General features: G+C 41.5%; 1 protein-coding gene across 4 annotated transcripts in view; it reads left to right on the forward strand.

Moving 5' to 3' along the window:
- The first annotated feature begins 2205 nt into the window (after window positions 1–2205).
- Window positions 2206–18737, forward strand: part of SLC8A3 (solute carrier family 8 member A3) — a 229836-nt gene continuing 213304 nt past the window's right edge. For 3 of the 4 annotated variants that reach the window (XM_075282877.1, XM_075282878.1, XM_075282879.1), the window contains exon 1: window positions 14357–14593. In XM_075282877.1, the coding sequence (XP_075138978.1) occupies window positions 14534–14593 (60 nt within the window). In that variant the 5' untranslated portion in view covers window positions 14357–14533. Of the gene's footprint in view, window positions 2601–14356; window positions 14594–18737 lie in introns of those variants that run through there. The other variant, XM_075282880.1, reaches the window with a different exon arrangement.

The raw sequence follows: 18737 nt of genomic DNA on the forward strand, positions 1-18737 counted from the left end.
CACCAGTTTTTAAAGTATTTGGTATTCTGTTCGGGGTGTCCCCATGCAGACTCCATGAGCGGAATACCGAATGCAAATGTGAAGCCATTTAAAGAAGACCTTTTTGCCACTTCCACCATCTCAAACTTTTTGCATCCTTTTATATGTGTTCCTCCACTGATTTCAGCATAGTTGGACTTTTTTTTTGGAAAACCCCCTTAAGACTGGCGCTCCTCATTGTGAAAACGCTGCAATTTGGAAGCGGTGAACATGCAGCGGCAACAAATGTGACATTTTACAGTACCTGCAAAGTGCCTAAGACTCTGGCTAATCCTTTCCACACATTGCAGAAAAATATCCACAGCTGAAATGCTGTGATTTTAAAAAGCACCGAGTCAATTATACGCCGACATTTTCCATATAGGTATAATGGGGACAGAAAGTCCGTAGAGGAAAACTCTGCCGATTGTGTGTAAGAAGCGCTGTGGAAAAAATGTTTTTTCACCGTGGTCTTTTTTGCAGCGCTTTTTGGCTTAGCCTAAAACTTCACAAAAATGAAATAAAACCACTACTACTGTCCTCTGTTATTGTATTATGATACTCTTTCAAATGTCTATGTGCTGATAAAGGTGTATTACAAGTGACATTTTTGTTGTTTTTTTTTGTAGTGTCACATAAATGAACAAAACTATTATGCTACATTTTTGTATAAACCTGTTCCAGTACCAAGTGCCACTGCAGGATACCAGAGGCAAATGGAGCTACTGCCTGCTCTTATAATGGGACACTGCTACCCCCTCAAGCCCTCTACTACCTCTCAGTGTACTGGAGAGAACACTATTACCTCTCGGGATAATGGAGAGAATACTAACACTACTCCCTCTCGGTATAATGTTGAGAACACTACTACCTCTCGGGGTAATGGAGAGAACACTACTACCTCTCATTGTCCTGGAGAAAACACTACTACCTCTCAGTGCACTAGAGAAAACACTACTACCTCTCAGTGCACTGGAGAGAACATTATTACCTCTCAGGGTAATGGAGAGAACACTAACACTACTCCCTCTCGGTATAATGGTGAGAACACTACTACCTCTTGATGTAATGGAGAGAACACTACTACTTCTCGGTGTAATGGGAAGAACACGATCTGTACTACCTCTTGGTGTAATGGAGAGAACACTGCTACCTCTCAATGTACTGGAGAGAACACTGCTACCTCTCAATGTACTGGAGAGAACACTGCTACCTCTCAATGTACTGGAGAGAACACTACTACCTCTCGATGTACTGAGAGAATACTACTCTACCTCTCGGTGTAATGGAGAGAACACTACTACTTCTCGGTGTACTGAGAGAACACTACTGCCTTTCGGGGTAATGGAGAGAACACTACTACCTCACAGCGTAAAGGGTAGAACACTACTACCTCTTGATGTAATGGAGAGAACACTACTACTCGGTGTAATGGAGAGAACACTGCTACCTCTCAATATACTACTCTACCTCTCGGTGTAATGGAGAGAACACTACTACTTCTCGGTGTACTGAGAGAACACTACTGCCTTTCGGTGTAATGGTGAAAACACTACTACCTCACGGTGTAATGGTGAAAACACTACTACCTCTTGATGTAATGGAGAGAACACTACTACTTCTCGGTGTAATGGAGAGAACACTGCTACCTCTCAATGTACTGGAAAGAACACTAATACTACTATATCTTGGTGTAATGAAGAGAATGCTACTATCTCTCAATGTACTGGAGAGAACACTACTACCTCTCGGTGTAATGGTAAAAACATTACTACCTATTGGTGTAATGAAGAGAACGCTACTACCTCTCGATGTAATGGAGAGAACACTACTAATGAACACTACAACCTCTCGGTGTACTGGAGAGAACACTGCTACCTCTTGATGTAATAGTGAGAACACTAACACTACTACCTCTCAGTGTAATGATGAGAACACTACTACCTCTCAGTGTAACTGTGCACTAGCTATTGTGTTTCACTGTGCAGAAATGTATCTGCTTTGTTTATATCACATTCTGTAAACGTTATATAATACATTATAAATACATAACATATGTAGACAGCGTCCAACAGATCTCCTGGAGACTAGTACATTGCAATGGGAAAGTTGCATTGGTTCTTTAGACACACTCCCTCAGCAATCTCTGTTATACAGAGCATGTAAAATTGTTAGATGCTCCCCCAGTGGAAGTCTGCATAACATGGCTGCTGATATTTTGCAACAGTGAAGACTTTGCTTAATATCTCCATGTAGTTTGGAATGAAAGGATGAGAAGAGACATGCTGATGTGTGCCCCCCTACCCACCACACACAGTGCATGGCATTGGATTGACATCAGCAGCTCCTCTTCTTCCTCCTCTTGTCTTGTATCTTCACATGCACTTCCCTGCCTGCCCTGACAGCTGCAAAAGAGAGAAGAGAGAATTTTTAGCAAGTAAGGCAATTTGGAGTGACATGCAAACGATCCCTCCCCCTACCCAGGCACAGATTAACCAGGAGATGCAATGCAAGAACCCTGAGGAGCTGGATTGGGGAGCAACACCAAAAAGAGGAGCAGCCAAGCAAGGATTGCACTAGGGGTAAGTGCTGGCTGTAGCCACATCTAGGCAGCCCCAGACATGTATAGCATGCAGTGTGTGCACCCTGTGTGTATACAGCCTCCCACTACAAGTGATGTATACATTGCTACATCTCTATAAACACTATCATGTCTCTGGCTAGCTGAATGCTGCACATTATTCCTTCTATTACTGCCCAGCTGCTGCTACATGACTGACAACCGGGGTGCAGGGCTCAATCATTTTAACCTCTTCATTCACGGTATGCGGAGATGTCAGCCTATGGAGATCTGGCCAGAGACCCCCTGCAAGGGGTTAATGAGGTCTTTTCCCCTCATATCTAGCGTTACTGATTTGATTAGTGCAGGGGGGGGAACAGTATGGATTAACTATTTACTGCTGGGGCCATCTCAGAAGAGGAAGACGCTTGGGAGCACAAAAGGGGGTCTCTTAACCCATTAAATGCCAAAGATCCTATTTCATCAAGTGCTGTCCATTCTGAATTGCTGTAGCTAGGCAAAATACAAGGGGAGGGGGTGAAGCCAATGAACTCCTGAAATAAAAGCTACTAATCTGTCAAGTGATGGGGCGTTAACCCTTCCATGGCCATTGATACAGCAGTACAATGTGAGATTGATGGGAGAAGGATGGCATGGACTGTATAGAGTTGACACACTGTAGTGCGATGTAGGGTCTGCATTAACCCTTTATACACACACATTGGCAATGATACCTTTATATGGCATTCTATATATTGCAGGTATAGTTTGCACATTGACAGCTTCAGACTTGAGAAATTGCTATATATATATATCATATTGCATGTGGTAGTCATGTGTTTGCCACTGGGGATATTAACCCTTTGTTGCTGGTGCATTAAACTTCTGCTACTTTTTTTTTTAATTACCTGTGCCAAAAGGTCTATATAGAAGTCACTGGACTATTAACCCTTTCAGCCAGGCTCTTAGCTATACACTACACGCTACACATCAGATTTTAGTAGTGAATACAATATAATACTGGACTGCATGTTTGCAGTTGTGCTATAATCCCGACAGTATATTTACTGCCTCTGCTCAAATGCATTAAAAGATTATTCTTGATCTGTACTTGATATATTGGCGTCCCCGTCAGGTCAGATTTTGGCTAGTAGGTGTGCCCCAGTTTATTTGCAGAAAGCAGATGATACCCTTTATGTAATGGTACATCCCAGGGTCTAGCAGAATAAGCAATGTTTTCAGGCCCAATAAATTGAAAGGATCTGGGACGCTCCTGTAGTGTCTGTATCACCGGGCTGGATGGCATTGTGGATGGTTGGCATCCTTAGTGCAGATCTAAATGAACTGGAAGAAATATGTTGGTGAATAGTGCACCATTATTTTTTTACTAGGGAAACCCACAATGGCCTATTTTCTGCCAGGGATGTCTACTAGAAGAGTTGCGACGTAGGATAATAAATTGTATATTTAATATTGTATTGTATAATCTGGCCTATAAACAACATTTTGGGGCTGCTGTCCCTATTATGTTAGGGAATTCCACCCTAAGTAGTTTTCCAATATAATGTTACCATAAGTTCTCTGACAACAGCGACAGGGAAATCATCTTCCTGGCAGATGTTGTTTACGTCTACAGCGGCTGCTGTGATGCCATTGAGCCCATGACAACAGCCCCATGAACGTCTCATTCACAGAAAACAGGCTGCTATAAACAGTACCTGTATTCTGCTGACAGAGTGTACAAGCAGGCGGCTGGGAATTTGATTTCCCCCTTCCTGCTATATTCTATTATTAGAATGGCAATGGCTCATTGATCTTAATGTACTTCCCTAATAAAATACCTCAGTGGAGAACTTCATGGCAGAGAAATACAATGAAACCTCCCCAAAAAGTCCACCTTCTTGCAAAGACTATCACCATATCCTGAACAGACATCCTGTGACAGATTTTTAGCTCCAACATATATTATGTATTTTTGAGACCACGTAGAGATTACTTATCATTGCACTTTTATTGGTTATGTATATTTTGGATGGTTTAGGACAGGGGTCAGCAACCTTCGGCTCTCCAGCTGCTGTGAAACTAGAACTCCCAACATGCTTCATTCACTTCCATGGGAGTTCCAAGAACAGCAGAGCAAGTATGCATGCTGGGAGTTGTAGTTTTACAACAGCTGGAGAGCCAAAGGTTGCCTACCCCTGGTTTAGTATATGTCTCTCCTCATTGATAGGATAGAATATATATTGCTGTTCTTTCTAAGCATATGTTCATATCTCTGTTTGGAGTCTCTGTCACAGTGTCAGGCATAAATTCTGGATTAAAAAGTCTCGGGGACCCCGATATTGTCAAGGGGGTCCCTCGGTGTCCATTGCTGTCTGACCTGCAGCAGACCAGAAGAATGGATTCACTGAATCAAGTGTGATCCTGGAGAAAGTTTGGTTTTGTAGAATCCCTGGGGGTCTATGGTTTGTAGCCATAGTTTTCTCAAAAATACATCTTCTTGGCTGTGCGCCCCGCATAACTTTGGATGTTTAGTACTGTGTTCATTTCTGGTTGGCTATGGGTTAGAAGATTACATTGTTTGGCATTTGTCATGTGGGGAAGCCAACTGACATCCTAAAAAAATGTCACATGGTTCTATAGAAATTTGGTACTTGAGATGTTACTGACACTTCAACCTTCAAAGAAATATTCTGAATTCCAAGGAGTTCCAGCTCATGCACCCCCAGATATGTTGTCAAATATCAATTCTGAACCTGGCTTATATGTCAGAATATAGACCTCATACTAGACTGCAAGCTGTAAGCAAGACCCTCGCTGACGTCAGAACCAACGTGTGAGCTTCCATCTGTTATGTAATTCAATTTCTCTATCTGCTGTTTAGTTTCTCTAAAATGCTGAAGAATGGATCTGGTTCTTCTTAAATCCTTTTTTTATACTGGATTTGTTTTGTTTTGATTTTTTTCTTTGTACATTGCACTGGAGTTTTTACAAAATGTAGAGCTAAGAACTATAAGGTAAACCTGTGGGAATCTTTTTTTTTTCTCCCCTATCAGTATGTCTTTGGCGGGTGGGAGGAAGCCCACACAAACATAGGGAGAACATACAAACTCCTTGCAGATGTTGTCCTTGGTTAGATTCAAACCCAGGACTCCAGCACTGCAAGGCTGCAGTGCTAACCACAGAGCCACCATGCTGCCTACATGTGGGTATCTTAGTGCTGGGTTAGTTTTAAGTGGGGCAAACTGGGTAGTTGCACAGGGCTCCTTTTTCTTAGGGGTTGACAAGTAACAGGAGGGACCCAGGAGCAATTTCGATGAAGTGGAAAACCAATTTGCTCCAAAGATCCTATAGTCTGGCATGACATACATTTACATTGAGAATGTGTTCAATAGGGAGAACTGTATCACTGTCCTCTCTGGCTCAGTGATGTATGTAGTAGCCTTTATGTGTATATGGACAGTGGGATTGTGTGAGCATTGTGTATCTGTCAGAGTACTATATGGTAGTATTATATGAATACTATGCGTATGTGCAGTATTATGTGGACAGTGGGATTGTGTGAGCATTGTGTATCTGCCAGAATAGTATATGGTAGTAATATCTGAATACTATCTGTATATGCAGTATTTTGTGGACAGTGGGATTGTGTGAGCATTGTGTATCTGCCAGAGTACTATATGGTATTATTATGTGGACACTGTATAGAGCTGTAGTATAGTCACAGTATAGCAGTATTATTTTAGATGTGCATTGGGGTTTTACTTTTCCCATTTTCTATCCTATAGTGACAGCTGTCCGCAGGTACTACTGAGTTGTTGCTGAGGTCAGAGGATGGATCATTGGTTTGTTAATGTGTTTGTTCATAACCTGCACCAAAAACTGCATGTGTGTGAATTCAGCCTCATGGGATATTTAATAATGAGTTATTTAAACCAGGCAATGTCTTTTCTTCAGTGGAAATTCCATGAATTTCTTCCTGACCACATCCTTGCATTTCTAATGTTAACTACACAGTACAATTCAGTTAATGACACATACAGTATTATTATCCGTGTGCACCAACGTCCTCCTAGTCCGAGTCGTCCACTCCGTCATCTGTAATATAAGGATGCCTTCATATTGCGCTGAGGAGATCTGTTCTCCCATAGATGTTTCTGTTCCTTGAGAATGGGAATATATCCTTGTAGGAAGCGAAACATTTCCGGAAGAAATATGTAAAAACATTTCCCTTCATATGTAGTATATTAAGGATGTGTTCCCATTATTAATTAAAGACATATAGGGGGCTGGTTCTTATAATCTCTAGGTGGGGGCTCCATACCGTTCCTCTTAGTCACTTGCAAATTTTGTAAAAAATATCATCATTACCACAACATTTTCTTTCCAAAACCTGAGCGCAGAGCAACTCCATACTGACTCCTTCACAGATGATCCAGTATGTCTTCTGGATTGTATTCCACTTGTAATTGTGAGCCACTGAATTCTGCAACAAAGTTTTTTTTTACAGTAAGTTAAAAAATTTATTAAAATAACAGCATGTGTGAACTGAGCCTTACAAGGAATCTAAGGTTAAGGCCCCATGTAGCAAATCATAACTAAAAACACTGCGGGGAAAAAATGTTGCAGATTTTCATTGCCTTTTTCTCTGCAGTTTTTTCTCTGTACTGTATTTTGGAGGTCTCCAGTGCTCCCATTGAAGTGAATTGGAGCAGGGGTACATCCCTTCCACCAGGCATTGGACTGCAATCACAACTGTGGTAAAACACCCACTGTTCTTAGGATCGGTGGGGGTCTCATCAGTCAGACCTCCTACCCAGGGGCTTAACTTGAGGGGGTACAGAAAGTGCAGTTGCACCGGGCCCAGGAGCCTTAAGGGGGCCCATAAGCACTGGCATCAGTATTGAGATTTCAGCTCTGATCTGGCCCATAAACCAAGGAGACCCACACATTACCCTAACCACACTAAGGTGGACTAAACTCCTTAGAACCGTAACCATCACTATTAAGAATTTGCTGTAGGGATGAGGTAGGGGGCCCCAAGACTTTAGTTACGCCACTGCTCCTACCAATCAGTATATATCTTCCGTTCTCTGGATAGAGGATAAATATATTTCATGGTATAACCCCTTTACTGATTGTGTAATAGTATGGCTGCATCGTCATTCAGGATCCTAGGAAAGGTGAGTGACAACCTGTAAAGCTCTGACTTTGGAACAACTGACTACAGCAGTGAGTGATGTCTATACTGTAAGGGTTAATGCGATAGAATATACTATGAAGGAATACAATGGACAGATTAATAAGAATAATCCCTAACACTAGGTAAAACCTGGTGAAGTGCGATGTCCTGCATTGAATCATTTTGTGATTCATGTCCAGCAGCTGCCATGTCCATCTACTTGTGCTGAACTCTTGTTTACTCTGGGATTCAAATATAGCCTTCACGACATGCTCTCTCCTAAAAAAGGCAAGACAGGCGGCTATAGAGTACTTGGAGGGTGTGAGGTTACTACACGGAGGAAGGGGTAGGGGCACTCTCTCGCGCTATACGTCTTTCCTTTCTTTTGATGATCTCTTATTGTGACAGATGCAACTGAAGGAATATTTCCATGTCAGCTGGAAGCGTGAAGACTTTACATGCACGGTCATATATTAAGTGCTGTAGCTTTTAAAATGGCAAGTTCTCACTATGCTAAGTATGCCTAGCAATTATGTAATGTAATAGCCAGTAGCGGGACTGCGCACATAGTCACTGGTGTCCATTGCTTCTACTTTTAAACCTTTTAGATAGCATCTTATGCATGAGAGTAATTCTTCTACATGGACAGTAGCCTTGTCCTGCCACCAAGCCGAAAGGTGTCATTATCACATGTGTGAAGGTATGGGGGGACAATGGGTGCTCTGACAGGCAAAGCCACACCCCAAGTCTACTAAACAGCTCATTTGCATACAGATTAAGACTAAGGCCTCACGTAGAAAGTGAAAAGTTATTTTCTGCTTCCATTACCTATAGGGAAACCGCCAGTGTTTCTGTAGATATAGTTTACATGCTGCAAATTCCAAAGCACTATGGTTTTAGAAATCTGCAATGTGTGGATGGGATTTGTTAGAATCTCATACAGTTTGCAGTGACTGTAAAATGCTGTGTTTTTTATTGGTGAACCGCTGTGGTTACACCATGTGGGGCCCCAGCCAAAGGTTGATTTTTCTCCACTTTAACATAAAATGGTTCATTCACTATATTACTAACTGCCCCTACAATACCATATAAGTGGTTTACAAATCATTTTGGTCATGGTAGACTGCCCTTAAAGAGGACCTGTCACTAGGTTTGAGCCAATCTTGAGATTTCAGGATCGATTTTAAAATCTGATTTCCGATCATTTTCCAGCCGATCCCGATCGTAAAATTTGCTCGATCACCGATCGGGATCCGATCTTTCCCGATCCCGATTGCTCAACCCTAGTCAATGCTTCTCTATGGGAAAAGTCACCTTTAGGTTGGGCCGATCTTGAAATTTCAAAATTCGATTTCCGATCATTTTTCAGCCAATCCTGATCGCGATCGTGAAATTTGCTCGATTGTCGATCGAGATCCGGTCTTTTCCAATCCCGATCACTCAACCCTACCTGTCACCTTACACAGAATTCTAGACAAAATTTGGTAACCATGGGGGCAGCACGGTGGCAGCACAGTGGCTCAGTGGTTAGCACTGTAGCCTTGCAGTGCTGGAGTTCTGGGTTTGGATCCTGCCAGGGACAACATCTGCAAGGAGTTTGTATGTTCTCCCCGTGCTTGTGTGGATTTTCTCCCATACTCCAAAACATACTGATAGGGAAAAATGGACATTGTGAGCCCTACATCGGGATCACAAGCTACATAAAAAAAAATTGGTATCCACGTTGCCTCTAAATAATTAGTAATTTATTTTAATGAATTTTATGTATATTGACAGGTCCTCTTTAAACAATTACCGCACAGGCATGCATTGTATAGATGTATCATACTTTGTCCGGATACTACCTATATAGAGCCATATAGTGCCAGTTTCCACGATATGTTATATTTCGAGTGGTATACTAAGACTAATCTTAATCATTCCAAAAACAACTTGATAGTACTGTCATCATGGAGAAAAGACTTACCCATAGTAGTAAATACCATACAAACATATCCTTCCTTACATTTCCTCTCAGTTAGACACGTCAAGACATTAACAGCTTTTCATGACAACATAAGACTCTATTTACACAAACGAGACTCTCATCTGCGTGATGGCGCTTTTTTTCATGGCCGCCACTTGGCTACATTAACAATAATGCCTAACTATGAGGCTATTCAGATGTCCATTCTTTTATGGACATTGTGGACGGTTTGTTAACAAATAGGACTTGTCCTATTTTATTCCATTTTCATGGATATCTGATTCCTGAAAATGGGTCCCACATAGGATGCACTGCTATTGTTTTCATGTCTGACTTGCATCAGCGTTGTTCGAATAGAGCCAATTGTCTGTGTGTCTGTGTGTGGCCGTCCAGAGATTGTAAATAACATCCTACTGAGAGTTTTGCTAACATGTCACCACTCCTTTAATTTCAATGAGACCGCAGTGCTTGGCTACCTCTGGTGAATCTCCACGAGATGAATGGAGTAGTGCGCACTGCCTGACCTGCTGCTCCATTCAGACTGGGGTGCACAATACCCCAGTTCCCACAAAGGGTTGGTCAGACCTTCACGATCAGCAAATAACACCCTATAGTTTGGATTGGGGATAATTTCTTGTTGTATTAAAATTGACCATCCAAAAATCTCGCATGTGAATATCCCCATTCGCATGAATTGATTTTCATGCAGCCACATGACAGCCGTTAAACGTTCATCTCACTGCCGTGAAAGTGATTCGTGTGAATATAGCTTTACTTTACAATACGTCTACAAATGCTGAAAGTACTCCCAGATATCAGGGCCTTAAGAATGGGAAACAATTTCCTCACCTGGTGTATGGTGTATGATTGATAGAGGGCCAATACCCAGCTCCAAGGCCGATTCTCTGTACATGGCCGCTTCTTGAGCATGTCCAATACACAACACAGGGCTAGAATAAGAAAGCTCAGTCTGCTGTATAGGCCTCCTGACGCCTTCACTACAGCTCAGCTCCCATTAAAGTCAGTGGGACCCCCATCGATCATATATTTTTGGCCTATCCTGAGGATAGACAATAAAAAAGCTCCCAATAGCTGGAAGTACCTTCAAGACTTGGAAACCAATCCGAGCAGCATAAACTCGTGACCATCTTCCAGGATCCAGAAACGCCTACACTCCTTGTCAGTCAAGTAAGATATTGTGAACCATCATCGCTTTTAATCGGTAAACACAGCAGCGTATGGAGTGGGCACTTTGACAGAAAAGCATTTTGTACTAAGTGCAAGTTGTTCTTCTGAAGACTCTCCTGATGCTTAGACATTCCAAGAGTAATTACATTAAATTTTACCAGGACTGGACAATTCCCAGGAGCCATGTAAGCCCTGGTGGTTAGCTTTTGGGGATGTTATCAATTGATTTCTATGAAGGATGTTATTGCTTTCGAAGTATGCAAGGAATGGGTCCTGTGCTATTGCAGCCACAATCGTTGCCACTATGTTCCGGTTAGGTTTTGTTCACATGGAGTTTAATACATTTAAGCTATGCACCTATATACTGTATCAATTCCATACATCACTACAGGGCAAACATATTCCAAAAGTGCAGAAACAAACAAAGTCAATGCTCACCTGTTGTCACCCAAAGTCTCTCACCCCTTCCCATCAGCCTTGTCTCTCATGGGAATGTAAAGCAGAAAAGTCAGTATGAGAACAGTATGTGGTTAAAAGTCCAATTTGTTTTTTAAAAATCCATTGAAATCCAAAGCCTATGTAACTGGTTTACGTGTTCCAGGCATATGTCCTTCACTGTGACTAAGGACATCTGTCTGAAATACAGAAGCCAGTTGAATAAGCTTCGGATTTACTCCTGTATACACGACTTGTTTTTTCTTACCATCCGTTATCCTGGTGTTGGATTTTCTGTCTTACATATGGTAAAATGTGTCTTCTGGAAGGATTGTCTGGATACGTGCTTACGGTAATAGGCAGATATATCCAACGTGATAGTATACAATTGCATACCTTTCTACACTATCCACTGTAGGGTAGATTTACCAAGCTCAATGAACACAATTCTGGCTTAATTTGCAACAAAACTGGTACCTACAAGGCGCACCATATTTGTTATGCATTTTAGTCACTTTTACAGATTAGACAAATGGGTGGGATTTAGCGAAAAAGGTATAGGGCTTAAGATGTGAAATTGTGCTTTGATATTACTCCAAAATTCTTATGCAAATTTCCCTAGCCAAATAAGTCAACTAATAGGTGGTATAAACTTAGACTAGATGCTCTAAAACAGGGATAGGGAACCTTCAGCTCTCCAGCTGCTGTGAAACTACAACTCCCAGCATGCTCCATTCACTTCCATGGCAGTTCCAAGAACAGCAGAGCAAGTATGCATGCTGGGAGTTGTAGTTTTGCAACAGCTGGAGAGCCGTACGTCCCCTACCCCTGCTCTAAAACTTCCCCAGATTTATTACCCAGCATCAGGCACTGGAGAAAATCTGGGGTATTTTTCATTGCCTGGTCTAAGCTAATCTACTCCAGTGTGAATAGGCTCCTTGAGAAGGTCATTATCCAGTAAGTCACCATCTAACTATGATCTTAACTGTTTACTAATGCTTAGATGGGGGCGAAGATTGTGTAGGGCTGTATATTTGGCTATGTACATAATGACCATACTCAACTGTCCTCTATCCGTGATGAAACTTCTATTTTACAGTATTAAATGTGACAGATAATCTTATCTGCTTCTTACTGTTATGTGTCAGTTTGTGGATGGGAATCACTAAATAGGTTTAAAGATATTGATGTGGTTGATAGTCTTTCCTTATCTGCACTCATAGTATCTTATAGGAAGCATAATGTAACGGATCAGTGGTTCAATAAGAAGGCATGTTTGTGAAGCTACCATACACACTGATGTCAGCAGATACCAGCCTAATGTGTATGAGGTTCCTCTGACTGTGTTGCAATAGCTACTGAGGATCAGACATATTGGATTCCAACATGTCCCAATAGTTGGTTCTGCTGACAGATAATCAAGAAGTGTAGAATTTTATAGCAGTGACTTGTTTCCCTTGTATTATTGGACAAACAAGGCATGGTGAGCTCAGACACTCTAAAAGTGATGACTGAACTCTAGGGCCACCAAATGGGAAGAGCTGCAGTACCAAGCACATTTACCATATAGGATGAGCTACTGTGTGAGCAACTATAGGGATGTGTGACACTTTGCATAGTGCAGAGTCTTCTGTTTTAAAATTTTCAAAATCCAATGATTTCTTTAAAGTTTATGTATACCAAACCTAATTAGAGGGAGAGAAATACTTGTGCAAATGGTTGTCCATGACTAGTTATTGGTGAACTATCATTAGATAGGTAGAAGTCTGTTGCACCTTCACCAGTTATCTGCAGAGATACTTTATCTACACAATGCATGGATCCAAAAGCCGACACATACTGTGTAGTCACTGTGCCGCACTAGCTTAGCTCAGATACAAATGGCATGGCCACTATACAGTGTACAGAGTTGTTTGTTTCTGGCTCTCTACACTGTGCAGGTCTGGCAGTCACAACAGCTGATCAGGAGGGATGCTGGCTGTGGCACCCCCACTCATCTGATATTAATGATCTATCCTAAAGATAGGCCATAAATATCTATTCTTGGAAACCCCCATTAAAATGGATCAGTCATGTTTACACAGACAAGTGGCTGGTTTATGTGCACCTCACAGTTGTGCATGTTTGCATCCCCATCTTACCTAGTAACATAGTAGATAAGATTGGATAAAGACACAAACCCAACAAGTACAACCTATAAACCTACCAAGTTGATCTAGGAATGCAAGAAAGCCCCACAAGGCTGACGTCAATTACCCCATCTTAGGAAAAAAAAAAATCCCAACTACAAATATGGCAATTGGACTAAGTCCCTAGATCAACTTCCTATCTCCAAAATTTCTAGTTCCTACAATTTATGATATTATTACCCTCAATAAAGGCAATAGTCTTGCCGCTCTTACTGTAAAGAGTCACCACTTGTTACTTTGATATAAAAACCTTTTTTCCTCTAGATGTAGGGGATGCCCCTTTGTCATTTTATAGGCCTAGGTATAAAGAGATCATTGGAAAGCAATATGTGTCCATAGTAATAAGGTCATCCATAACCCGTTTTTTTTCCAAAGTGAACAACCCCTCAAATTTTCATAATCTGTCTTTATATCCAATCCACGCATTCCTCCAGCTATATGTTTCCTATATACTATTGTCCAAAATCGTGCACAGTATTCTATGTGTGGCCTGACCAGCGATTTGTATAGAAGCAAAATGATATCCTTCCTGTGAGCGTCTATTCCTCTATTAACTTAGGCCATGATTTTATTTGCTTTGGCAGCAGCTGCCCGGCACTTGTTGCTAAAATTAAGTTTAGTGGTCACCAGTATCCCTAAGTCTTTTTCAGCTCTAGTTTTACCCAGTGTTTTATTATTTAATACATAGTTGTAACACTTGTTTCCACAGATCAGGTGCCTAAAGTATACTGAGAGAGGTTTCAAATCCAGTCCTCTTGCCTGCATGCTATCTCTACTGTGCTCTTGCTGTCCCTCCTTTTCTCCATCTCTGTGTTTCTCATGCTGGGCAGCTAATCAGTACAGAGGCAGTGAGTAGCAGAGCACAGTGCCAGTAGTTGATAGCATGTGATAAGGGAGCATACAGGCAGCAGTAAATAGAAACATTGTCTAGGGAGTGGAGAGGAGTCATGTAGTCTTTTACATTGGCAATCCTACCCACAGCAAGCCCTGGCAGCATGAAAACAACTGTGTTGCTCAGAAGTAGGAAAAACATGAAAATGAACTATTTCTCAGATGTAAGTTTTATAAGCTTGTGTTTTGCTTTGATACTGTACCAGATTATTTGGCTTGCATTTTTAAGGAACTATGGTTGGGTCCATGATGAGTGAATCATCAAATTAAATTTTTGTATTTCTCTTTTTCATGCATTTTCTCAGATGATATGAAGAGTTTAATGAGATTTCGAGTATTCTGCTGATTTATTTTGACAGCCGCTATTATAGTTCCCGTCCTTCCTTGTGTCTAGTGGCTTTCATGTATTGCAGTTCCGTACAAACTGTTATGTGGCTTGTACTTGATTTCCACTGTTATTGTCATATGGTGGCTTTAGTCACCTTAGTCTCCTGGCAGTGATATATTAGTTGTTACTGGTAATAGGACATCTCCTGTGTTGCCACTGCTAACAGTAAATATTCTTGTGAACAATGTCATTATGTAGGTTGTTTGTTTGCCCTGTGTGGTTGTGTTTACTTTGGTTGCTTTTAGATCACGTTATAGAGTATCTCTTGAGTCATCCATTTTTTATGATTTCTTCTTTTTTTTTTTTTTGTTTATTTTAAGCAAACAATTCTAGATCCCATGTCTAGAGCCGGAGATGAGAATGTAGGAGAGGGAAAATATAGGTAACATACAAGTAACAGTACATGTGTAATTGTCAGGACAAAAAGGGCAATTATGAAAGAGGCACATAAGTAATTCTACAGAGAAGATGATGTAACCCTCTGCAACCAACAGGAAAGTCATTCTATTTTTGTCAAATGTACCGGAAACGAACACGTAGAAATTGGTCAGTGAGGGTTAAAGTTGTATTCCTGCTGAGTTATCCATCTTGTCTCGTAGAACTTTTGACATACCCCCTGAGTTAACTGATGGGGGGTCCGTCACTCAGGACAACCCATCATGTTCATGTTATTTGGGCAACCTATTGATTTATTAGGAACCATGTAATTCTTAGAGTTATTCCAGCCACGTACATTTACCATCTGTCCATTGAATAGGTGATAAATATTAGAACGGTGAAGGGGTCTTACTGCTGGAGCTCTCACTAAGGCGTCATGCACATGACCGAGTGTGCTATCTGACTGTCATCTAGGCTTCTGTTATATGCAAATATTTGTAGAGCAGGTCCTATACTGATTTTGAAAGGGGTACATGGACCTGGAAGACAGTCCTCTTAGGCTCAAATAGAACACTCAGTTGTGTGCATGAAGCCAAAAGAAAGATGGACTGCTGGCCAGAATCCATCATATCATCCCAGCTCTACAGATAGATTAGGGTCACCTGAATTAAAGGTTTTCCTCTTATGAATGGGTAGCTCAGATGATGAGATATCGCCATTTTCTCCATATTCATATGAGCACTTTGGAGCCATTGCTTATGGTAAGCATTAGCAATGTTATTGCTGCTAACAGCTTATTTACATATTGACAAAAATATATCAGCAATGGAGACGCCAATTCACGAGGGGGAAAAGATTGTGTGATTCATGTGACTGTAACCCCTCGTTCACATCTGCGTTTGGTAATTCGTTTGGGGAGTCGCAATGGGGACCCCCCGAACAGAATACTAAAAGCTTTGGTAAGCGTTGTGTGCCATGAAAGCACATGGGCCCCATAAGACTACAACAGATGGAACATGCGGACAGAAAAGTACTTTGTGATCTACTTTCATGTCCGCAGGATTCGTGCGGGCAGTACGCGGAGAGCACACGAACCCCCATTATAGTCTATAGGGTCCGTGTACTTTCACTGCACACCGCTTGCCAATGCATTTGGGTTCACACGGGGACCCCCTCCTTGAATGGATTACCAAATGCAGATGTGAACGAGGGGTCAGCCTATCTATCCGGAAGGCTGGGTTCTGGTAACCTACTCTCTGCATGACTGCATGACTGTACATAGCTACTTCTAAACTGTATGTAAAGTTTGGTCATAGACCAATGTAAAACATATAGAGTTATTAGCAGGGCTGTGGAGTCAGTCAGGCAAACTTCTGACTCCTCTATCTTTTCACAGTCTGATTCTGACCCCTGCTCCAACTGTGACTCCTTCATGAATGACTGACAACCATGGTCAGACAGAAGCAGTAGAGATCCTCTAATTCACCAAATATCCGTTGATTGAAAGTGCAACAACCTATGTAAATAATTAATTTCTCAATATTAGTTATTGTATAATACACTAATTGTATAAAATAATTTTTAAATAAGTATTCCTTTCATTTTGAAGCCATGGTTCGGACTCCACAGTATGATTTGCTACTTTATTTTCTCCTATGGTGACACAGATGAGTGGGAATTAATCGAATTGTACTCCATACACAGTGAGAGGCAAAGAGAGAAAAATTGTAGGATTTCACAGAGAGCCAACATTTGTTAATAAAGTATACACAAAACACAAAATCAAAAACTGTCGGTTTGGTGGTTCTATTATATAGGACACTAGGCTAATATTTTATGAATGTGGATTTGTAAAATACAGTACGTGTACATTTCTATCGGATAAACAGATAGCTTTAATTATGGCATATTCACGGGGCATGATTTAGGACTTTGTAGTGTTCAACAATGTCATTGGTGATGTGGTGGGTTCTAGTACTGAGGTCTTGGGTTTCACTCTCACACTGTTGTTGATTTGGTGTGATCCCTCTGGTTGGGTGCACTATTTAGGGTGAGTCTACTTGTAGACTTATCACAGCATATTTATTAATACTGGTATATCACTAAATGGTATACCATTATATAGCATCAGTGTAGTATATCCAGTATAACACATCCACTTGCCAGTGGTGCAAACATTCAGCTTGGGATGTCTTTAGCGTCCCGTCAGTATAGGACTAATAGTCAGGTGCATTGCTAGAGTCTTAAAAAATGAGGAGCACAAACTCTAAGGCTGGGGCCCCTCAGGCCGGAAATGCTGTGATTTGATATCGCAGTGTTTTACAGTATCTGCAAAGTGGATGGGATTCATGCGAATCCCAAGCCCACTTTGCATTTAAAACCGCATCGCGGACACCCCGGCGGCTTTCCCGTACATATAATGGCAACAGAAAGTCAGCAGAGGAAAATTTAGTGAATTTTCTGTTCAAAGCGCAGCGGGAAGAACCGCGATGCGTTCCCGCTGCAGTTTTTCCCGCAACACTTTAGCACTGCGTATTGCCCCATGGGACCTTAGCCTAAGACTTATGTTTCTTAGTTATATGTACATGGGTATAACTGTCAGAGGGGGCCCATTTCCACTGATGCTTAGGGTGCACTTAGTAATAGCTATGGCTGCCTGAAGGAGATGTAGAACACTGAATGTGCCTCCATTACTGGGATAACATAATGACTGCATGTGACATCATTATTATTAGTTTCTTCATATGTTGTAATGTCACAGTGTACACAGTGTTTTGTGTGTGTTATCCCCGTGCTATAATGCCATAGTGTGCATTATCCCTGTACTGTGACATCGCTGTGGGCATTACCTGTACTGTGTTATCCCTGTGTGTAAAGGAGATCAAAATAACTGTACAGTTATTAAAGAGGACCTTTCTCCCCCTACACCAACTCTAGTTTGTAGGATAGTTGCTCCTCTACTTGTTGCAGCTTAGTTGGAATTTCTCCTCTAGTTCTCACCATTCCTGTGCAGTCAGGGCAGTCCACTTTGGTGCCTGATATATTTAGGCTCTGTTCTGTCTGATGGACTGTACCAAGCAGGGGTGTGTGATTCAGAGCTCCAGTGGACAGTGTCAGAGATCAGAATTGCACCCCTTTCCTGCTCCTACCTGACACTGCCCACTTGATAATACAGAGACTAAGTATCATATCAGGCACTAAAGATAATATCCCAATTGTGCCAAAGGTTCCAGCTGTGCTGGAATCTGTGGGGAATCGCCTATTAAATGATACAAAGTGCTGGCTGGGATGGTGAAAGGTCCTCTCTATGCTTTGAACTTGCTGCTTAAGGTTACGTATGAGATGTCACCTCTATAAAATGACATATACTTATATCATGGTAGGCACAATAAGGTTACCTGGAACAATAATGTTACTCACATTGATATTTTTGCTGCAAAAAAGCATGCCATCCTGCTCCTCTATTCAAGGAGTGTTCACCTCTCCCCTGTAATATAATCTAAGAGGCTATCTGTATGGGTCCATTCACACGGAGGAAAATG

The sequence above is a fragment of the Leptodactylus fuscus genome, chromosome 7, assembly GCF_031893055.1.
Source record: "Leptodactylus fuscus isolate aLepFus1 chromosome 7, aLepFus1.hap2, whole genome shotgun sequence".
Classification (NCBI taxonomy): Eukaryota; Metazoa; Chordata; class Amphibia; order Anura; family Leptodactylidae; genus Leptodactylus; species Leptodactylus fuscus.